A 24866-nucleotide genomic window follows, 5' to 3' on the forward strand; every position below is an offset into this window, starting at 1 on the left:
ACACACACACAAACACAAACAAACGCGCACACGGACGGGCGAAGAGATACACAAGCACAAATACACTCACACACACACAAACAAAATGAGACACAGCACGCGGACGCGTTAGTGTTGTTATTGGAGGATTTTGAACTTTCACGGCACAACTTAAGAAAACTTGTTGCTTTTTATGCTTTTGCTTTTGCATTGAAGAGCGCAGTCGCCGCTGCTGCCGCCGCAGCCGTCGCCGTCAGATTTATAACTGAGCAAACAATACACGCCGCTTGATGTCTGCTGCTGCTGTTGCTGTTGCTGCTGCTGGAAACTGGAAAAGCGAAACTGAGCGCGCACTGGAACGCATTAGTTAATTGCGTCTCTGTCTCGCGCACTTGCTTCTGTTTGCATTTGCTCAGCATTTTTTGATTTCATCAATTATGCCAGACAATTTCTGGCTTAAGTATTTATTACACATTTGTATTTTTAATTCAAGCTTTGGCTTCTTCACGCTCGAAGACAGCGATTACAAAGACGCGTCGCTTCGACAAGAGCTTTTGACTGGAAGTGGAAACAAAGAGAGCGCGAGAGCATAATGGCGATCAAACAGCTGATTGATGGCACAGTGGTATAAAGTTTTCGTTCATTGGCTCAAAATATAAATCGGTTAGTTACACTTGACTTTTTATTCTCCAATTCCGGAATTTATATGTGTAAAATGCGCATTTAATTCCCTTGCAAACCAGTTTCCACATTTAAAGCAAACATGTGTTAATGTATAATTCCAGTTCTGTTTAAGATTTTGGTTTACGAGAAGAAAATCACAGCAAAGCAAGTAATTGACGATAAGAGCTAACGATAAGCTATATAAAAAAGGTCGTATAGGGTGCCCATTGTAATACAAAAAACTTGTAAAATTTTGTTTCACATAATGTAATGTTTATTTTTAAACTTTTTTGTTTGGGGTTTTCTTGTAGTTATGTAGTTTTATAAATTGTTTCATTTTCTCAGAAAAAATAATGTTTTAATGCTCTAATCATTTAAACTACATACACAATATATTTATATATAAATTGTTATACATTTTTTTCTTAGTTGTTTCCGTATATAAGCATAATTTTAATTATAAATGTAGTAAATTGTATTTTGTATGCTTTGACATTTTTGAATTTTGAATGGGAGTTTCCCTACTTTTTCATTTACTTTTTTCTTTTTTTTTTTGTTTTGTTACATTTTACAGCGATCCCTTGCAGCGTTTTCCAAATATGTTAATCAAAAATAGTTGTTTTTTTAAGCGGTTTTCATTCTGATGTTTCATAATCATATTGTTGTATATGTATGTATATTCTATATATAGCACATATAATTTGCTTATAAAGCTACAGCATATTCTCTGTGTGTATGTTGAGGGTATTGCTTAAAGAATTGTAATTTACACTTGAAACTTAAATGTACGATTTGAACTGCCAACAAGAGAATCATTTAGAAAAACAAAAAATTTAAAGGAAATTCTCGGATAAGCGCAAGTGAGAGATAATTAATATCTATATAAAGGCTACAGTATATATACTAAATATATATATGTATAAATTTATGTATTTGTATATATATGTATGTACTACCACATATAAAAAATATATATGCAAGTTCATTTCAAAAATCATAAGCGTCTCGTTTGCGTTTTCCATTTATCTATCGTGTTCTGTTCCACATTGCGATCTATTATCGATCACTTCGAAAGATCTCATCGTGGATCAGTTTTTGTATGTTACAAGCTTATTCATATTATTTTCAATTTTACTGTTTTTTTTTTTATTTCATTTTTTGGATTTCATTTTGACACATTTAATTTCCAGCTGCTCGAAGTCTATGCATCCGAGAGATCACAGTATGCGGCGCCGCTGCCCGCAGCCAACGTCTTCTGCTCATCGTCCATCAGGGCATCGACAAACTCGGCTCCCGCCTCGTGATGATTCACCTGCGGCGACGATGAGCTCTCGCCACAATTGGTGGCATACACATGCCGCCTGCTGCCGCCTGGCAACTGATTCGAGTCATCCGTATCCGCATCCCGTATCGAATTGAAGGCGTTGCAGGCATTCGCATTTGGCGAACAGGTGTCATCATTCGGCGGATAGACGTGCCTATGATAGCTGCCACCTCCGCTGCCGCCGCCCCCAATGCTGCCATCGCCATCGAGCTCGGCATCTCGAACGCTGCCAAACACAGGCGTATGCGATGAGCTCTTCCTCAGGGATGCGGGTGGCGACCAAACGGTCTGGTACAATGGCGATGCAAAGACGTACATATGATTGAGATACTCCATGTCATAGCTGGGCTGATACGAGTCCGTCTCCAGTGGATTGTACGTGTGCTGATACATCGGCGTCTGTCGGCAGCTCGCCGAGCCCGAAGCACTGCCCGCATAGTGGGGAGTATCGTAGGTCTGCGACCGTGTCGAGCTGCTCAGCAAGTGCAGCTGGGCGTGGCCACTGTGACTGCCGCCGGCACTGCTGCTGCCGCCTCCCGTACGTCGGGCCGGCAAGGTGGCGTAGATGCCGCGATACGCCTCATACGGTGTCTGCGGATAGTAAGCATCGCTCCAGCGTACATGGTTCGGAGTGTAGTCGCCCTTGGCGTACAACTGCAAGGAAACCAGAAGAACAAATCAAATTTAGTTCAAGAAATTCGAGAGTGGAAGCAGGCTGAAATGGTTTGCTGAGTGGCATGGCGACTTTAATGGCAATCTTAAAGCTGAAGATGGAAACATGAATTGGTAAATTCGAATTTGTATTGAAAAGATTCCTGAATTTTACTTTTCATTTGGGAAGTTGAGTGAGTTAGATATTAAATAGTTAAATGAGTAAATTTTCAATGGCATTTAATATCGTATATTCATGAAATGTAATGAAATACATATTGCCTGATAAATGATGATTTCTATTTTTTAAAGAATAGTCAAATTATATTAAAAATTTTACATTTTTGAATAGAACGTAGTTTGGAGTTTGAAATAAGTTCCTTTTAATTCAAACTTTCTATGATAAAAAGTATCTTGATCATTTCTAGATTGCACAAATGTGCATAAACATCTGTAAATCAGTTGGCAAACTTTACCGTACTCAGCAAATATTTTCAACATGTAAATATTCCATGAAATGCTCACCTGAATGGGTCGACAGAATCCCTTGCTCATATGTCGAGGCACTCCAAGAGTGTAGCTGTGACTGAATCCCACCTCAGAGCTGAGCAAATACTCGTGAAACTTATTGGGAAAGAACTCGATTTGCTTGTAGTTGTTGTAGATTTCCGGCTAGAGGGTGAAATTAAAAAGTTAGTTTACTAAATTCGTAGTTAAAAAATAGCGTCGAACTTACTGTTAGATTCTTTTTCTTCTTGTAGCTAGCCCAGTTCTGGGCCTCAAGTATGAGCTTGCCACCGGGTCGCAGCTGATTGAAGATGCGCTTAAAGGCCAGCTTGAGGCCAGCATCGCCGAAATTGAGATGCATCCACTTGGTGACGGAGAGACACAGTATGAGATCGTACTGTTGCGTGTCGTTCGACAAGAGAGACTCGTCCTTGAGCACATAGTTCGTCTGGCGAAAGAATACATTTTGCGGGAATTGGTTTTTGCCCATGGGATTCGATGAGCCAGAGCCCGAGGTGGAGGGCAGGTGGGGTATGCCGCCGTAGGTGAGCGGAAATGAGATGGGAAAGAATTCGTGTGGTTTGACCAGAAGTGCATCCAGTTTCTGCTGCTGCAGCACATCCAGCTGATGCTGATGATGATTGTGATGATGATGGTGGTGATGATGATGATGGTGGTGGGGATGCAGCAACTGCTCATGATGCTGCTGCTGCTGATGCAGTTGTTGTTGCTGCTGCGCCTTGCGTCGCTTCTTGCCACGCCGCGTCTTCTTGTGCACACTGCTGTCGCCGCCTTGGTCCAGCTTCTCTGGCGTCGACTGCAACAGCGGCTGCGAGCCAAGCTCCAGTTTCGGCTCCAGCTTCACCTCCTCTTTGGGAATGCGCACAAAGATCGAAAGATTGCGACGAGCACGCGCCACCAGCTCACGATCAATGTCGATGCCCAGTATGCTCTTGGGCGCCAAGTGGCGAGCCACCGTGATGGTCATGTGACCCACATTGCAGCCTATATCGAGTATATCCTTGTTCTGGAACAACTCCGAATGCCGCTCAAAGACCTGCAGACGCACATCGCGAAACTCGTTCAGCTGGCGAAAGTCGACGTAGCGATCAAAGTTGCCATAGCGATACTTGACCCCATCCGCCCGGAATTTGGGCAGCTTTTGGCCCAGTGGGGGTATTAATGCTGGCTCCAGCATTAGGCCCACAATGGGTGGCTCGGTGGCATCTGCGGCAGCAGTTGTTGCCACTGCTGTGGCTGCTGCTGCTGTTGTTGTTGTTGCCTCCTCTAATGCTTGGGCATCCGGTTCGCCGGCTGTGTGCGAAGTGGCAGCGGAAATGGTGCTCAATGGACTGCCCAGGCCATGCTCCGACAGATCTGGCGTATCGTCACGTGGCATCTCCACAACTAATCCATGAAGATTGCAAAAAAAAACGTAGATGATAAATAAAGGCTGAAAGTTGGCTAATTCACTAGGATTTGGACTTACCTTCAATTAGCGGCTTGGCTGGAACCTCTTCGACCGGACTCAACAGCTCCGTTTCGCTGAAGGATGTGGAGCGTCGCGTGTTCGGCTTGCGTGCACCCGATGGCTGCAAAATGCGCGGCGGTCGCTTCCATGCCCCTGGCTGTGGCACCACCGGACTAACAATTTTATCCATGGCATCGTGTCGATGGAATTTCTAATAAATAAAGCGCTTAATTAATAGTTGCTCGCCAAACACAAAGTCAAGTGGCATTTGGGTCAAGTTCTTTAATCTCTCTGCTCGTGTGTGCTCCTCAATTATTCAAACATTTCCTTTCCCCCTCGCTTCCCACTGTTCTTTATACTCTATTCATTTTAAATGTGAGTTGGTCCTGTAAATACCGTATATACCATATTTACCGTGAATATCGTATACGTATCGTATTTACCGTATTTACTGCTTGCAGTTGGACAACTAAAAAAATTGCACAAAATGTGTATATATAAATATTCCAAATAACTATCTTTCCCTTACGTTTTTTTTGTTTAGTTATTTCATAATATAATGAAGTTAATTTTTGTTAGTGAAATATTTTTTAATTTCCAACATTTTGCCGATTTTTACAAATTTTTCAATTTCCAAAATTTTTGCCGATTTTTACAATTTTTTCAATTTCCAAAATGTTTCCGATTTTTACTTTTTTTCAATTTTCAAAATTTTTCCGATTTTTATTTTTTTTCAATTTCCAAAATTTTTTTGCCGATTTTTTACGTTGTGTTAGCGAAATTTTTCTATCAAAACAAATTGTAAAAGTGCTGCTATTTCTACGTTCTCTGCTGTAAATGAATCGCAAATCTTATTTAAAAACTTCAGCAAGTTGAGCTTTCAATCTTTGAAAGCCCGATGAAATTTTCAATTATGAATAAACGATACAGCTAAAGTAGTCTTATCCTTAATTTATCTATACTAGGAAATTAAGAAATTATGACAATTCTGTAACGTCTGTGATTGAAAAGTTAATTGAAACTGTCAGTATGAGAAAATTATTTCCTGAGGTTTGTAAATTAATTAAAAATTTTAATTTAAAATGATATTTGCTGAGTAGAGCAAAACAAAAATGTTTGTAGTATGTTTTCAACTTAATAAATTGACCGATTTCCTAGTTTATAATAATTAATTTGCATATATTTAATTTTATATTATTGCAGAAATATTTTAGTATTAAAGGTTTTATTAGTTTGATTTTCATTTGAAAATTTTAAAGTTGACTTAAAAAAAAAAGAAAAAATGGAAGCTTGTTCCACATAGAATTTTATTACAAATATTTCAACTTCAAAGACTCTATATCGCTGACGTTGTTACTTGCACTGCCCCTAATTAATTATACCCTTATAAGCATTGAATAGCGAGTACAAAAATATTAAAACCGAAAACTGTAACTGTAAATATGCAAATGTCAACTTGTTAACTGGCCCGGTTCTGTTCGCTTCTAATCGCTTTGCTTTGGCTGGCCCCAAAAAGTGCTTTCCTTTCCGCCCCTGACACTTTAACCTCAATCTAAGCAAGAACAACAAAAACACACGCAAAAGTTTCGTCGGAGGAACAACAAAAAAAAAGCAAGCTAAAAGCAATCAAAACAAAACAAGCGATTGACTTGCGCCCGCCACAGTCACACACGCACACGTACACACACACACACACGCATGCTTAAGCACTTGCCCATTCCAAGTCCCAATGCCAATTTCAATTCCACATTCCAAGTAATTTCAATTCCATGTGTACACACTCACCTTACTCTTTTGCGAGTTATTGCTCTCACTTATTTTACGCTTCCTGCTGTTGTTGCTGCCGCTGCCGCCGCCACTGCTGCCAGTGCTGGCTGCGCTGCCCGCAGCAAAGCTCAGACCCGTTCCGCCTACACCATAGCACGTGCTGTCCAAATCCAAGCGCAAATCTCGGCTGGCTAACGCACGCCTCTCGGCCAGCGTCGACGCCACTGCCAGCGTAGCAGCCGATGTCGACGCCGCGGTCGCAGCGCCAAGCAACAAATCAGCCGAGCTGCTGTCAGCTGCTGCTGCGCCTGCTCCTACTCCTGCTCCTGCTGTTACTGTTGCCATGGCCAGTGTTGTGTTGTTGCTGTCACCGCTGCTGTTTGTAGATTCGGCAATTGTGGCCACATGTTGCTGCTGTTGCTGTTGTGGCGATGCCGTCGACGACAGCACGTTACATTCCATTTGTTCCAGTGCTGACAAAGTTTGAGCGCCAGCTGCCAAGGCTGGCGTGGTGGTCTCCTCCATAGCGGTGGCCGCAGCCTGCGGAGAGCGAGAGCGCACATGCGCCTGCTGCTGTGCCAATTCCATTGTTTCAACCGACGCCGATGCTGCCGCCTCGCTCAGCAGAGTGCCGCTCAATGCAGCCACTGGCGATGTTGCTGCTGCCGTCGCTGCGACTGCGACAGTTGTTGTTGTTGCTGCCGCTGCCGCAGCTACTGCTGCTGCAGTTATTAATGCTGTTGCTGTTGTGGTGCCAGTAGCAATCTCTGTTGCTACTACTGTCGCTGCGGACACTGTTGTTGTTGGCACATCGTCCAGTGAAATCGAAAGCGTTGACGTCTCGACGCTGCTGCCATCGACGGCAGCGTCGTCGCCGCCATACGACGTGTTGTTCGAATCGAAGCGACGCCGCTTGCGATTCTTGCGCTGTCGATGCTGACGATGCTGGTGATGCGGCTGCAGTTGTTGTTGCTGCTGCTTCAAGTGACTGCCCCGTGTCAACATGCCGCCCCGCTTCATCGGTGACGTCAGCTGCTTCTCGTACTCCATCGAATCAACGGGATCGAGCAAATGCAACGGATCGTGAATATTCGGGGGAATTATCACCTCCACTTTCGGCGGCGTTGTTATCGGCGACTGACGCGGCGTTGTCGCCGGCGTATTGTTGCTCGACGATGCATTCGAGGTGTTCTCGTGCTGCAGCGAATTGAGATTGAGCGGATCCGAGATGTTGCCACCCAGCAGAAACTTCGTGGGCGGCACAATCACCTCCTTGCGCAACCGCTTCTCAGGCAAAAAGAACTTCGACCGACCGCAGCAATAGTGAACCGCATTTGCCGCTGCTGCTGCGCTGCCCGAAATGATGCTGCTATTACCGCTCAGCGAACTTGTGTCCTTGTTGCTCTGCGTATCCTTGCCGGCGCCGCTGCCAACGCTGCCGTTGCAGCCTGTGACCAGGCAGCAGGTGTGATTAGCATTGTTGCCAGCGCACAGCACGTGATGATGGTGACCCCTAAAAAGAGATTTATAGAGACAATGACGTCGACTGTGAGATACTCGGTAATTAAAAAGCCAAAAGTTAACATTGATCGAAAACAATAGCAAAATAAAATAAACTCAAAAATATGCAAATATTTAATAATAAAAGCATCAAAATAAAAAGCTAAATAGTAAATTCTCCAAACACAAAAATCAATATAAATATTTCAACACATCATATTTGAAAAAAAAAAAATTAATAATGCCACACAATTGAAAACAAAAATTATTTATATTATATTATATTCGAACATTATTATATTTAAAAAATAAAAAGATTATTAATGCCATAAAATTGAACACATATGGCATACTAAATATTATTTATAGTATATTATATTCAAATTAACTCTCTAAATTGAATTTTTTAGTTTCCTCTACAAATTATTAATATTATTATTTCCTTCTGTTTAGCCTCTACACACTTTTCGTTTAACTTAAAAAATATTTTTGTTTGGAAAATTTTCTTTTACTGGTTAATTTTCTAAAAATTGTTTATGTAAGTAAGAAATTCTGTTGCTAATAGTGATCTTATTATTTACATTTTATTTAGTTTTATGTATTTTTGAAAAACTTCCTAATGAACAACACAAAAAATTATACAATACAAACACAAATATCGATTTAAAACTGCAAATAATCTTTAATTTTTATTGCTTGAAGCATATTTCATAGAATGTTTTTAAAAGAACGAACGAATCCAATAAAATGTTTAGACTCTATTGCTGCTGAACTATGTAGAATATCAAATGGAATGGCGTAGAAGAAGAAATCTCGTTCTCGCTATAAACATTCTCGCTATTAGCCCCTTGTGTCTTGTGTTCACCGGGTATAATTAACTCATCATTAAGTTACGTTATTTTATTACGTTATGCTATTACGTTACGTTACCTGTGCGTCAGCATCTTTTTGTAGAGCTGCTGCTGCCCCTTCAGCCCATGACCATGACCGAGCTTGGCGTCCATGGATGCCACTGTGGCTGCCGCAGTCTGCGCCAGCCGCGTGTTGTGGCTGTGCTGATGATGATGATGATTACCGCTGCCCGCAGCAGCGCTGCCGACGCCGCCGCCTCCGCTGATGTTGTGATGAGCCACGCCTCCATGATGTGACGCCCCATGAGTTTGATTCTTCACATTTTGTATGTTTTCGAGATCCGCTTTGTGCGCTGCAGCCGCAGCTGCTGTCGCTGCTGCAGTCGTTGGCAGCGTGCCGACGCCGGCGCCGACAGCCGCCTGAGCAGCGACGCCGCTGCCGCTGCCATTGGCATGATGTGCATGCTGATGCTGATGCTGATGATGTTGATGGTGATGATGCTGCGGCTGAGCGCTGGCGCCAACGCACGCGCTGGCGTTATGTTTGCCGCTTGTCTTGTGCCGTTTGCTCCATGCTTTATTGCCACCGTTCTTGTTCTTGCTGCTCTGCTGCTGCTGCGCTGGCGCACGAAACTGATGATGATGCGCCGCTGTTGATGTTGCCGCTGGCGTCGATGTTGTCGGCAGCTTAGCGCCACCTGGCGGCGATGTTGGCGATTTCGATTTGCTTCGTGGCTGCTCATCAGCTGCGAATTGTTGTTGTTGTTGCTGCTGCTGCTGCTGTTGACGCCTTGGGCTCGGGCTCTGCTGCAGTCGCAGCGTTGGCGTCATGCTTGATCTGGTCACACGGCAATCACTGGGACTGACGCTTTTCGATTTATCCATAACTTTTGCTTTCAATTTGATGATTAGTGTTGATCTGCAACAACACTTTGAATTCACTTTTTATTTTAATACGATCTTATTATTTTTTATATTTAACTTTTTAATGAGAATTTTGTTCAGTTTTGTATTCACTAGTTTTTCACTTTTTATTAATGCTGTATTACAAATTTCATTAAATATTCTTCAGCACTTTGGGCAATTTTGCCACTTTCTTTATAGTTTTCACTCTTTAAATAAAAAACTTCACTTTAAATTCAAAGCAACAATTTTGCTTTAGTTTTTAATAATAATTTTATCGATTGTTTAACGTAATTGTTCTTTTAAAGTTACATTTTTATATGCACATTTTGTAATTTTTCAATTTTATTTTTTTCTTCTGTTTTTTTTCACTTAAAATGTTCTTTTAAAGTTACATTTTTATTTGCATATTTTGTGGGCTTGTTATAAACTTTATCTTCTATTCTATTTATAAATTGTTTTTACTCTTTCACTAGCGAGTTTAACCAGCAACCTTTCCGGGATGCGAAATGATGGCACAGGGTCCGGAATCATTATAGACCGCATAATACACGTACTTTAACATTATTTAAACAGTTCTTTTTTTGTTCAACTTTGAACTTTGAAATCTGACGACTGCATCAATCACACACTTTAACCTTTTTTTTATTCTTTTTGTTTGTTTGTTGTCCTCTTTTTTATTTTTATTTTTTGTTGCCAACTTTATTCTTCCTGCTGCACGTTAACGTTTCCGTTTCGAGCAGTTTCTTCCGTTTTTGGCTGTTCAACTGCAAAGAGAAAATATGAAAATGGGCGAAAAATTAATTGGAAATTTAATTAGTGTCAACAATTTAAGCGCACAACTCTTAATAAATACACACACACACACACACACACAGAGAGAGCTGGAAACAACGAACTTAATAGAAAAGTGCAAAGTTCTAAAGCAGATTTGCCTGCACTACTTCTTCTCGTTAAGCTGCTCTCTCACTCTCTCTCGCTATCTTTTTCAGTCTCTCTCTCTCCCACTTTCTCTGCCTGGCACCTCTTTTGCACTCCATCTCGCTCTTATTCTGTGTTTCGCCTCAGACACACTTCAGCAATATTTTGCATTCATTATTTGCATAGTCAGGCAACGAACGAACCAACGACACAAACGAGCTTTGAAAAATTGAGCACAGACGTTGCCTCCTCCTCCTTCTCTTCCTCCACTCCACCCCTTGCACCTTGCACAGCCAACTCATCGCCAGCTTCAAGCTTTACCACAAACAACCCAACTCAACCCGTAAACGAAACCCAAGCATATTCTCTTTTTCTATGCTAGAGATGACACCGAGAACGCTGATGAATCTATTTCATTTGTTATTTTCATCCAGAGAGATATGGAACTGAATTATGTGTTTTTTTTATATGATTTTGTTATCAGATGCACCAGAACTTCGGTACATATAAATATAAAAATTTAAAGCATAAAAAACGAATATAAAAAGAGAAGACAATATTCAGACAGTTGTGAAATTTAAAATATCACAATTTTTACCTTGGTAGAAGATATTTAAGAAATAATTTTATAAAGCAAAAAACAGTTTTTGCTTCTTTGATAATCTATGGTATTGTTGAATATAGTACTACAATATATCTATATACCAAAAACAGTATTTTTGCGGTAATTATTATTTCGGTATATTTTAACAATACCGCACTGTGTTGTTTTTATTCATAAGTGATAAACTAGAGAAGGCATTCGGTATATTTAAGTATTTGTAGTATATTAACTCGGTATATTTTAAGAAATAATTTTATATGGCAAAAAACGACGGCTAGTGACGGGTTTTAGTTACTTCTGGTATATTTAGTAATCTATGGTATATTGTTGAATATAGTTCTACATCTATATACCTAATACAATATGTTTGTGGTATATTAATTCGGTATATTTTAACAATACCGCACTGTGTTGTTTTTATTCATAAGTGATAAACTAGAAAAGGCATTCGGTATATTTAAGTATTTGTGGTATATTAACTCGGTATATTTTAAGAATAATAACACATAATAGCGCGTATCTCACATTGTTGCTTGTTTTAATTAGCTAGGTTTTCATACAATGTATAGAGCACGTATTTTATATAACTCTGTCACTTTGTGTACTTTATTGTCTTGTTTTTAAAGTGATTTCACAGATATCGCATATTTTAAAATATATATTAAACTATCACGCGCTCATCTCTAAGTATTTTTGCGGCAAGTGCATTAATATTTACACGGCAAATTGTGGTTGACTGAAGCTCTCCTTTACCTATCCACTATCCACCTCTCGTGGTGGTTTTTTGTGAACTGCAACCCAAGCAGCAGAAATGCCAACAACAATCAGGATACCGAATCCTTCTCTACCCATCCACCCACCCAACCATCCAACCCACGCTTCCGCCACCCACTCGAAAAAAGCCACGAAAAACTTAACTGAAAATTCCAGCAGTCGAAAACAGATTTTTCGTTGCAAAATGTTCAAAACGAAACGAAAAGCAGAGCAAAGCTTGCACACACAAATTCTTTAGCGAGTCGTCATTGAAGTCCAACAACAAACTAACTGTATCTATTTTCCATTTAAAGCTGCCACAGCGGCCGCATCGTGATGCACGAGTATCTCAATCCGATCACACAAACAATCTGACAAATACAATGCATTGTGAAAGCCACAAAAGTACCAAAAAGTGCATATATCGAATAGTTTGAAAATATTTATAAAGACTCTTCACATGTGAAGGAGCAAAAGTAAATGTATGCATTTTTAATATTCAACATGTTATTGAAGTTCAATTGTAACCACGAAGCAAGTGCAATAACAACTTATTCAATAAAGCACAAAATTTGAATTAAAGTGGCATCAAAGTTGAAAAGATTAAAGGAATATTGCTAATTCAACAAACTTTTTTGAACTGTTCAATGGGCGTGGTCAATGAAGATTTTAACAGGATTAAGAATGAAATGCATATGTATAAAAGTAATTTAGAAAAGGTCGGAACTCGGAAAATAAAAATTTTATCAAGATTTTGAGGTTATGTCGTAACCCTGACATTCTGGAGTTTTTAGACCTCGGATTCGGATTCAGCGACCCCGAAAACATATAGTAAACATGGTCTGACCTCCAGACCCGAAAAAATATTTTTTCTTGTGTGGCTGTGTTATTGATTTCTTGGAAGTTTATAATTTAATGGAATGGATTTAAATAATAAAATATAAAAAAATTATTTAAATAATTGTTAAAATGTATATCTACTTCCTGAAGCCCAAATTTAAACATATTATAATTAGATTAATGTCAGGCGATCAGAAATTTTGGAGATATTATTTAAAATTAAGTAAATTGCATAATATAGGTAGGTTTAATATGTTAAAAGCTTTATTTATAGCCAGTTTACAAATCAAAGATTTGCTTTCATTAAGAATTGATACATATTACAAATTAAAGATTCTTAAATCCTTAGTTCAAATATATTTTCAAGAAATCGGAATTTTCAGAAAATTATGTAAAGTATAACTATTTTCTTGAATTCTATGAATATATTTAATTGACAAATTTTGATCATAGCTAACTAGCAAATTTTATACATTTTCTTGCAAAGCCTGGTGAAAAGCGGTGAACGAAAGATATCATCTGCTGGCATTAGTATAAAATGCAGTTAACGCACCCAAAGCTGGTTAAAGCTTTTAACCCACAAAAGCTGAAGCGCGTAGCCTACTTGCAACCGAGCTTACAACGCGAGGCAGGGCAGGGGAATGAATGAAAAGCTATCAAAAAATCAGAGCAAGATCCTTCTCTTCATCGTGTTTGGCACACAAAAAAACAAAGGCAACTTTTATTTGCATATTTTTAGGCGCGAGAGGCGCGAAATGGAAACTCGTCGCACAATGTGGCAGCAGCAGTGGCTGTGGCATGGCAATGTGGGTGGCATGTGGCATGTGGCAAGGTGCTTAGGGGGCGAGAGAGATGCGCGTGCCTCACAAGCTAAATTTTAATTAAAATTTAAATATGCGGCACGTTGTCGTGCCACGAGGTTGCCGCTGGCTGCCTGACTGCCTCACTGGCAACGTCACTCCGCACTTTCCCGACTAAATGTGGGCCAAAGCGTAAAGCAATTGTTCGTCAAAGAGTGAGAGAGACGAGGAGCAAAAAGCGTGTATGAGTGAAAAGAAATTGCGTGTGAGTAAGTGGTCGCCAAGAGGTGGCTTCACTGTACACATTTGGCCAACGGATATTGTCAATTTTGTTAATTTTGTAAACATTTTAATGATGACGTCGCGACGTCCTGGCGAACCGAGAAAGTTGTTTTTTAGTTAGCCCAAATGTAATTTGCATGTAAATCAAATTAGTTCATTTGTCGCTTGCTGCTGCCTCCGAAGAGCGCCCCTTTTGCCACAAGTGGCAACTTGCTAAGCACTCTCTGCCCCTCAAGCCGAAACCCCTCGACAGAAATTATGTTCATGATGATGATGATGACGACGATGATGAAGCTGTGGCTCTGCATGTTTGGCTTGCCAATTTGCAAACAACCAACGCACATTTTGCTTACATTTGCGATACTCTGTAAAAATTAAATGTTGAACAAGCCATGTTAACTTAACAGATGTTAAGTTTGTTATTAACATGTGTCCACAGTAAACTTCAAAATAATCGATTGTAATACTCTCTGAATATTGCATAGGCTTAACATAGTGTTTCTCTATATTTTAGACTGCTTTAAACATAGTTAAATATAAGTTGTACTAAATGGATATACACTAAAGTTGAGTCCGTAGTATTGTAGTTAGTTATGTAAGTGTTCCAGGTGTTTGCTCTTATATTTTATCGCTGCATTTTTACGACCACGAATTTGAGTTCCTTGGGGACTCCTAAAAGTGTCTTAATTTGCCTCAAAGTTTAGTAAATCAACAGTTATCTAACTATAATAAGAACAGAAATGTTAACTTAACATTAGAATGTTAACAACTGTTTAATTTGTTGCTGTTAGCAATAGATTATCGCAGCTCTAGAAATGAATGAATGTTTTAAAGAAAATTTTTACATTTTTAAGACTACGGATTCGAGACCCAAATTACTAATTAGTTTAGTACATCTAACAGTTACATTACAGTGTGAAATATACAGCAATGTTAACTTAACATTAGAATGTTAGCAACTGTTTAATTTGATACTGAATGAGTGTTTGGAAGAAAGCCTCCTCATTTTTACATCCATGGATTTGAGTTCATCGGTTCAACGTAGAGAAGCGTCCCAAATTAGTATTAAGGTTTGGTACAATTAACAGTTACATTACAGTGTGAAATATACAGCAATGTTAACTTAACATAATAATGTTAGCAGGTTTATTTAATGTTGCTAGCAATTGATTATCGCAGCTCTAGTTATAAATGAAATTTATCAAATTTTAATGCGTCATAAATTCAGGTCGACTTAATATACCCATTTATGCATGACTGTTTATGGGGTAGATAAAACAGAGCACAGGTGTTTTAAATGTGAAATTAAGTCCTTTGGGAGTGCAACAAATTTGATGAGGTAGGAGCCATAGAGGAGAGAGTGGCAGACAGCGAGAGAGAGAGAGATGGAGACGGAGACAGCAAACGAATGTGACACAGAAAAAACAAATAGCGACACATTTGTCTGTCTGTCCGTCTGACTGTCGCTTCGTCCTTTTGTCTGTCTGTCTGTCTGTTTGCTCAGCTTGGATCCATGGACAAGGATATGGGGTTAGTGGATTGCTGGTTGTCCTGGTGAAGCTGCTTCTCGCATTGCATATGTAATGTGCGTCATTATTAAGCACAGCTTAACACCTAACACCAAGGAGCGACAGAGACAGCATAAGGCAGTTGGACAAAGAGGGGGAGAGACGGGGGCTCTGCCCTCCGTGTGTAATTTAATGCCACAGCCTTATGGGACTTACACAGGATGATGACAGTGCGCGCCAGGACAATAAGCAACTCCAGGTTGAAAAGCCGTGTTGCCGTTGTTGTTTTAAATATGTATGAGAAAATACAAATATATCTCGATTATTGTGCCTCTTATAAATGCAATAACCCAACACAATAACTACTTAAATACACATTGAACCGTTTAAGCCAATCCTCAAGAGAAATATTACGCATTGATACAGTTGCTTATGATTCTCAGGTTTAAGTTTCGTACCTTTTCAGCTTTTCAGCTTTGTTGCTCATTGATTTCCACTAAACGGAAAACATATTCACTTTTGCCCTGTTGCCCTGTGAAAAGCTCTAATGGACTCCATAATTCTCAGCTTTAAATGGTTTTTTTTTGGCACCCACTTGGTGATTTCTAGTCTCTCTAGTTGGCAATTCATTGTCGAAAGTTTTCAGCTATAAAAAGCTTAATTCACCTATCAACTGTATTATATTCTATCAATCAATCTCTATTAGTATGTTGTTTATTTGTCTACGTAAAGATTTCACAGTAGAACTTCTTTGTATTGAAATGGAAGCAAGTATTTTTTTTTAATTTGTAGTCAATTATTTTCAATTATCTTTAGTGTATAAATATAACAATTTTTTTAATTTTGTGTTCGTTTAAATTCTTTAGTTTCGTATTATGAATATTTATAAATTAAATTTGAAAGTTTTATTGAAATATTTTGAATTAACTTTGTATTCATTTAAATTTGCCTTCGATAATATTTAATTTTGAACATATTCAATAAAATTCGAACTTTAAAGATTAATTTTATATTAGTTTAACTAAGCATTTATTGCAATAAAAAATGTTGTTCATTTGCATATATAAAATCAAATCTCTTTCAAATAAGTTTTTATATTTTTTTACAATAGATGAAAATGATTTGTTTTATTTATTTTGAAATAAATTTTAGAATGCTTACAGTATGCAGTATTTTTTTTAAATTTATAATTTCTGATTTCGATTTCGAAGAAAGGCTTTTAAACTTAATTGGATTGAGTTTTCTTTTTTAAATGTTGTTCTATGTGGTCTTTATTCCCTAGAGTAGATTTTAAAGCTAAAAGTGTTGGGCATTTGAAGGTGTCTTTTTCCAATTATCTAGCTATCTCCGTCGCTCTCTTTCAATTTCCTTATCGCTCACTCTGGGACCACTCGAGCTGTCAAAACGCCAACACCAACTGGCACTTATCTGGCACTCGATGCGCCCCTCTTCTAGCCGCCCCTCCCCCCTCTCCCTTTCCATGTAAGACCAGTGCCAGGTCATCATCGTCATCGTCATCATCGTCGTCGACAGCGACGACGTCGTCATCATTGCCAACATCTCATGTGGCAGGTACATTAATAAGCCATAAGTGTAACATGCGCCGTTGCACACACACTGTGCTTCACTGTACAGTCAGGCAGGGAGGCGGCAAACTGTCATCCCTCTTGGCCAACGTAATCCCCAAGTGAATACACCCACTACTATTATAAAGCCAAGCAAGCAGCAAGTCAACCGATGAAAATCCCCACAAACAATCAAAGAAAAGTTGCCAGAATAAACAGAGAAAGAAACTCTGTCAATATGCTCAGAAATAGTGCAGAGTACAGTTGGTCTTGGCAGTAATGTTTCACGTATTTACAGTGGCTATTATACTAAATGCCATTTCGTTGTAATTTAAATTTTACACATTTGCCAGACACAAAATTAAATTACAACGAACATGACACACAAAAGGAATACGATGCGAATGGCAAAGCAAAAAAAAAAACCGAATACAGAAGAAAAAAACAAAACAAAACAAGAAGGAAACTTTTACGAGAGAGAGAAAAGAGCCAAAAAGAATGAAAGAGAAAAACTATTTGTCGACTGCACTTTGTCAGTTTTTGTCAGTTGTTCGGTTAAGTTTAGCGAAAAGTTTGTTACCAATGCCCAATCCCAATCCTCCAACCAACACTCTTATCACCTCCCACGCTCTTGGCCCTAAAGCTCTTTTCTCTTTCAATTTTGCTGCTGGTTTTCCCTTTGCTCCTTCTTTGCTGAGGAAAATTACAGTCATTGTCAAATGCAGTTGTATCTGTTGTTGTTGTTGTCGTTGTTGTTGTAGCTGCAGTTGCTGTAAAATCTAAAAATGCTTTCAAAGTTCAATCCGAGCCAACGACAAATGCAATTGTACTTTGGCTTCAATGGTAATTGCAGTACTCTGAATTACTCTACAAAATTTGCTGTTAAGTCAAGCTTGTCATCAAGAAGCATCGTTTTGCACCATAACAGATGTTGTTAAATTGACTCACTCATTGATTTGAAACAACAAAAATTGCTTTAATTGAAAGCCAGAAACTAAATTTCAATTACTTTCTAAATTGAACCTTTCTTATTGTATCGAAAGCTACAATTATTTCTAAAATAGTGAATTTAATGATAGTGCAAAGGGCTTTTCAAGTGGGAAAAGCTTTATGGATAACCCTCTAGTGCCCACGTCCACTTTTAGATGATCTATTATAATTTCTTGTTTAATTTGTTTGATTAACTTTTGCTTTATTAAAGGGAATATCTCAAAAACAATTTATTGTGTTATTATATTAAGCATTACTGTTATTTCATATAATTTAAGTTTTCAGAGCTGAAGAAAAGAATTTGGCATACAAATCAGTTTCAAAAGAAATTGAACATTTTAGTGATCTTATCATATAATGCATCGGTCCTAAGCAAGAAATTACAGTAGACGATCTATAAGTGATCTTCGTCACTAGAAGTCAATCATTTGTCTATATCTAAAATATTGTTTGTATTTGGTGATTTGTTTGTTCAGTTGACAACAAACAGTGGAAGATAGTTAACTTAAATATATTTAAGTTAAATAAAAGATTTTGATCTTCATTTTAGTCTTTTCTTTGCACACAAAGAGCCACAACAAATGTTTTAAGATGTAAAGAGTAAAAATAAAAAAGTGTTACCAAATCATTTAATGTGTTGATTTAGGAAAGTGAAATTTTAGCAACGCAGAAATCGGAATATCGATATAAACATCGATAACAGAAGAGTTATCTGACAATTTGAGTCGAGCACTCCCTTCTTTTAGTTATTATATTATTTTTGTATAATAATTAAGCACGTAAATAAATAAATAAATTATATCTGACAATAATAACTTATATATATACTTTTGAGCTCACCCCACGCATCCCTGTTGTAGGGTATATCAGTGCCAGATGACTTGGAAAACGTACAACTCTCGGGCACAGGCCAATAATCAATTATGCAAAAATCAACAAAGAAATGCGGAACTCGCTAGTCACAGCAATAAAACAAAATCAAATGCAATGAGCACAAGAAATAAAACAACGAGAGATAGAAGACAAAGAGAGACTCAACGATAGGCGGGTAGATAAAGAGAGAGAGAGAGAGAGAGAGAGAGAGAGAGAGAGAGAGAGAGAGAGAGAGAGAGAGAGAGAGAGAGAGAGAGAGAGAGAGAGAGAGAGAGAGAGAGAGAGAGAGAGAGAGAGAGAGAGAGAGTACCTACCGAAAGAGAGGCTGCATAATTTTGCACGGCACATTGACTGATTATGTGCGCTTCACTGCTCTTCGATGATTTATGCACACCGAGAGAAGCAGGAGTGGAAGTTGATTGAGAGGGGAAAAAGGAGAGGAAGAGCTGAAGGTGGAATCTCAGCAACGGCAGATAAAATAAAATTACAGTGACAAATTAATGAAAATGAGCAGAGACGCGCCATCCAGGAAATTATGAAAATGGTCAAGCAATAAAGGAAAAACGTGAAAAATAAAGAAAATACAGTAAAGACTGCAGCATGACGACCAATTCATCAACTCTAGGGGGTTTTATCTCATAACTAATATGCTTAACATGACGTGCAAATAATAGTTTCAAGTGTCGAAATTAACCTTATCTAATGACTAACTACAGACAAGCTTATCAGCTGCGGGAAATGCGAAGTGAGTCGTAAGAAACCAATTTAAATGTTTATTGTCTTGCAATTTTCAAGTGCTACTAAGGCGAACTAAAATATATGTCATTATTTTCGTAATATTATCAGTATTATTTATGTATATTTAGTTAAACAACATCAAGTTTACTTATATAATAATATCGCTACAATTTAATGGTTTTTAAGCCCTTTACCCATAGAGAACCTATTATAACATATTACACAAAATGTAGATAACAGGCAGAAAGAGGCGACCCCTATATATGATATATGATATATATATGTATACTTGATCAGCGTTAATAATTTCATATATGATTTGATTGACAATCTAGTAAGTTTTTTGCTCCATGGTATATTTTGGTTATAATAGTATATCAATATAACAAATACATCATTTGGTATGTTTTTGGTATATTATTTTGTTTATTTTAATAAGAATACCGCACTGTTTTGTTTTTATTGAATATATGTAACGGGTATCTAGCCCACTCAAATTCTTGTTACTTGTTCATTATATATTAGCATCTTCGTAATAATGTTATCAGTATTTTTTATTAATCTGTTATATTATCTCACAATTTGAATTATTTTTCTTGACGATTAGAAATTTCATAATAATATTATCAATATTATTTATGTATCTTGAGCTTGAATGTATCTTGATAGCTTTACTCGTCTCTATGTTGAGTAGAAAAAATAAAGATAATATAAACTCGTAATTTAATTTCAGTTTTGTAATGGACACCTCTGTTATTTTATATAATATCTAAACTCCCTTTCTGTATCTCTAAAAATACTTGTTTAAATTTATTACCTCTTTCTTTGAAAATTCACATATTTTCTCTTTGCATTTCCTATATGTATAGTATCAAAATATATGCATGGTCTCTTGCAGTATTATTCATCTCACGCACTCACACACAACTAAGATACTACAGTGAAGCCACCTATTTGTCAACAAAGTGCAAAATTTTCATCCTCGAAAAATATACATCTATTAATAATGCCATAAAACATAAAGAAACTCGTTTGTTCAAACCAGTTAGCATCTAAATTTCAAAAAAAGCTTTCACAAGTTTCCTCGCATCTCGGGCCGTATATCATTCATGCTACATGCGTCTGCTCACTCTTCTTGCCACAAGGCGGCATCAACACTGTGACCCACACACACACACACACACATACACACACGTACATATATAGGTGAGTATGTTTGCTTGCGTGTTGAGGGCAACCCTAAAATGCCCTCAACTGTAAATGCTCAGAATTTTCGTGATTGTTGTTGTTCGTTTCGTTTCTTTTCGTCTCGTTTCTTAGCCTTATACTATGGAGTACAACCCGGTAATCGGGGTAGACCTTTTCGTGCCCAGAAAGCATTGTGTAATTTAATTGCCGGCGCATTTGAGAAGCGGGTTCGCTTTCGACTTGGTTTGGGTTGGGTTACCATCGAGTCCTTGCGGCGCAAATTTATGCAGAAAAATATTTTAAATGAATAATAAGCAAAAGCAGAATTTGAAATCATTTAGAGGACGACCTTTTTTTCGTCGACACAAACTTTGTTAATGTTTGTTAATTAATTGCAATAAGTTACAGGTGCAGCCCCCTTCGCCACCCCCTACGGATACCCTCCTGTAACCTCGGCTAATCGGTGTGGACGTGAGGCCTCCCAGCGTCGTCGCCTGTTTACATCGAAATGACAGTCAACAAGGGGTCAGAGGTCAGAGGAGAAGATTATCATTGGACTGAGGCAAAAAAGTTTTCAATGCCATTCGAGTTTCGTTTGCAGAGCGAATCGCTTCACACACTGAGTCCCCGACAAAGTGGGGCAAAACAGCAAAGCAAAGCAGCAAAAATGAAAAATTGAAAAAGATATAAATAAAAATAAGTGCTAAGAACTGTTATCTGAACGCACAAGATACCCTACACTTGAGGCACGCAACTACGTTCTGCACTAAATGACATTCTTAAAAGCTTAATCACTGCATTAAAAGTTCTTAGTAATAGTTGAGTTTGCGTGATATCGAGTTTAATTATTGCACTGAAACAAAAAAAGCAACCGAATGTAATAAAAATAAATTGAACTCGTCTATGACTAAATAATTGACAATGTCTGCAGGGTAACAAGAAAATCGAAATGCAGTCTAAGGTTATAAATATGCATGGAATATACATATAGAACGAATCTGTAATCAGTATGAAGTTCAGTTGCGCTCAGCTACAGACAGAAATTTGATTATATTTTCCAAATGGTTTCTCTTCTTTCTTCTCTTCTAACTGCTGTTGCTGTTGCTATTGCTATTGCAGTTGTTGTTCTTGGTCTTTTTCGCTTCAACATTTGAGGCCAACAACGGCAAAACATGCCACGGACTTTCTGCTTTCTATACCAACACACGAAACGAAGGCATTGACGATGACGATGACGATGACGATGGCGTCTAGTCAAGTCTCTTTTTTTCTGTTTATACCCGCTACCCATAGGGTAGAAGGGTATTATAATTTATGCCAGCAGGAAATGTATGTAACAGGTAGAAGGAGGCATCTCCGACCCTATAAAGTATATATATTCTTGATCAGCGTCAACAGCCGAGACGATTTAGCCATGTCCGTCTGTCCGTCTGTGTGTCTGTCCGTCCGTCTGTATGAACACCTAGATCTCAGAGACTATAAGAGATAGAGCTATAATTTTTTTCGACAGCATTTGTTATGTTTGCACGCAGATCAAGTTTGTTTCAAATTTTTGCCACGCCCACCTCCGCCCCCACAAATCAACAAAAATCGAATAGCAAGCATAATTTTAAAGCTAGAGTCGCGAATTTTGACTATTGTAGTTGTGATTCCTAAACATTTGGCTGCGATCAGAAAAAATTGTGGAAGTTATTAAAGAAATATGTACTTTTGTATGGGCAAAACCGCCTACTTACTAGAAGTTTTATTTACTTTGGCTAATAATCTGAAAAATTGTGCCGTATATGGTATATTTTGAATGCGGTACTATATCGATATACCAAATATACATTTGGATATATTTTTAGTATTTTTGGTATAATTTGAAAATAATACCGCAATATTTTACTTTTATTCAAAATGGTTAGCGGGTATCTCACAGTCGAGCACTCTCGACTGTAGCTTTCTTACTTGTTTTTTTTTCTGTTTCTATTTCTGTTTTTGTTTTTGTGTTTTTACAACAGCAGTTTGGCGGCAGTTTGCCTGCCCCATCATCTGCCACTCCTCGTTAGGTCTACTGCCATTTGCCAAGCGGAAAAACCACTTTAACCGTCGAGTGTTGCGTCTATTTGTAGTGCTCTGCTCTGTTGTGTTGTGCTGTGCAATTGTAAAATTGACCGATTGCAGTTTGGGGGCACACAGCACAGACATTTATAGGATTGCAGATTGTAACGGCAAACTGAAATCAAGTTAACTTGCCCGTATCGCAAAAGCCCATAAAGCTAAAGCTCTGCGAATTCTACACAAATGACCAATAAAAAATCGACTTCAATTTATGACGTTGCCCAAATGATTGAATACTGAAGTTGCCTCTCTTCACTTCTCAGTGTTATCATCATGCAAACATTCATATATAATCCACTTAATAACGACACTTAATAAGCCAGAGATATGTGTTCTATTTAAATGAGGTTAAAGCTTGGAATTTTGAGCAACTTTATAATTGATGGATCGAGCTATAGATAGTCGGTTCGCATTTGCTTTTATTTGCATTAATATCAAGACTACTTGCTTTGTTTAGTTGTGTTTTTCAATGATTTTGCAGTTTTATAAATAGTTGTCAACACTAAGTTTTAAAAGCACTTTAATATTAATGAACTTTTCAAGCCAAATTATACAAATATAATTAGAATCCACATATTGTTTGTTACATTTTTTTCAAATGCACTTTAATTATCTTTAATATTGATGTGTAACGAGTTTCTTCAAGTTGAGGTTGAGGTCTTATTAAAAATTGCATTGGGTAAATTTTTGCCCTTCTCATGCACTATATTTTCGCGAAAAAAGTCGTGAAATGATGATCTGCACCGACGAAACACTCAGATGAACCATTTCATAAATTTTTGGACGGGAATTTCAATTCTTTAAAGGATCTATGACGTCATTTTCCTTCTCAATTGAGGTTCACGGACCCATTTTGTAAAATATGCGTGTCTCTTGAGATCTAAAGCTTCAAATGTTGAAAATCTAACTTCTAAACATTGAAAATACTATACACAAAGCAATAGATCAACAAAAAACCGCTATTTTACTAGGAAACTGATCTTCGCACAGCTGCAAAGTTGCTGGTTGAAATAAGCTGTGGTACTTTTTTTTGGCATTTTTTTGTGTTTCGATAATTTTATATAGTAAACAAAAAATTAGTAGATAAATGAAAAAATATCTTGTATGTTAAAACATTAAACTAAAATCCTACGTTTAAATAAAGTTAATACCTCTTTTAGTTTAGCCAGTATACTGAGTCAAAGTTGTCGGTTGGTGGTGGTTGAAATAAGCTGTGACCTACTGTAGATATTATACAAATTCAAATTAAACATATTGCTTGTTAGATTGGAAGTGTTTAAAAAGCTATGATCTTAAGTCTTGGTGAAAACTTTCAACAGCTTGAAAAGCTCGTCGAACTCTTAATAACTCAATGGAAATTCCAGAACACAGTTGACAGTTTTATACTATTAATTGAATACATAAATAAAGAAATGTGCTGAATATTAGTCATAAAAACTTGAATCAACTTTTGGATTAACGCATACTGATTAGCTCACTATCTTTTTCTAGAATAAAAAAGAAGTTGTCGCAAGTTGATGACATAAACTGATGTGAAATTTTAGCTTTGGTTAAGCAGCAAAGATATCAAAATATGCCTGTCAAGAGTGCGATAAATAGCTTGCTATCCATGAACAAATCATACATTTTTTATTTGACTTTCCACAGGGCAACGTAACACTTCACATGCAAAAAATAACGAGAGGAAAATCTCATTTGTTTGCCACTCGACTTGTCTATTTGCTTGTTTTTTCGCCATAAGTATGTCTAAAACCAGCTTGGCTTGTGCTCGAAGGTTGATTCGAAATGAAAATGCCGCAAGATTGCAAATTGGTTTCATGTAAATTTTATATACCCTACAAGCAGACCAATTAAAAGGGCATATCAGATGATTATTGTGTCGATAATAATTGTCCAATTTGTTAAGAAACTTTTTAAAATTAATTAAGTGTATTTTAAAATATATTGACATGTGATTTTCAAGTAATTTATTTTATAATTTGATTGATAATTAATGATTAATGATTATTATTATTATTATTAATGCACAACTATTTTAATTACACTTCACGTTGCAAATTATTTTAGTATAGTATTAATTATTTA

The 24866-nt window shown here is 37.7% G+C and overlaps 1 protein-coding gene across 3 annotated transcripts in view; it reads right to left on the minus strand.

Annotated features, from left to right (window-relative positions):
• Nucleotides 1-1543: 1543 nt before the first annotated feature.
• LOC117567419 (7SK snRNA methylphosphate capping enzyme bin3) overlaps nucleotides 1544-24866 on the minus strand; it is a 53100-nt gene continuing 29777 nt past the window's right edge. For all 3 annotated transcript variants that reach the window (XM_034247412.2, XM_034247409.2, XM_034247411.2), the window contains 6 exons: nucleotides 8793-10383; nucleotides 6381-7875; nucleotides 4614-4806; nucleotides 3354-4531; nucleotides 3143-3289; nucleotides 1544-2620 (listed from right to left, as the gene is read on the minus strand). In XM_034247412.2, coding sequence (XP_034103303.1) covers nucleotides 1844-2620; nucleotides 3143-3289; nucleotides 3354-4531; nucleotides 4614-4806; nucleotides 6381-7875; nucleotides 8793-9598 — 4596 coding nt within the window. In that variant the 5' untranslated portion in view covers nucleotides 9599-10383 and the 3' untranslated portion in view covers nucleotides 1544-1843. The remainder of the gene's footprint in view (nucleotides 2621-3142; nucleotides 3290-3353; nucleotides 4532-4613; nucleotides 4807-6380; nucleotides 7876-8792; nucleotides 10384-24866) is intronic.

Source organism: Drosophila albomicans, chromosome 3 (genome assembly GCF_009650485.2).
Source record: "Drosophila albomicans strain 15112-1751.03 chromosome 3, ASM965048v2, whole genome shotgun sequence".
Lineage (NCBI taxonomy): Eukaryota > Metazoa > Arthropoda > Insecta > Diptera > Drosophilidae > Drosophila > Drosophila albomicans.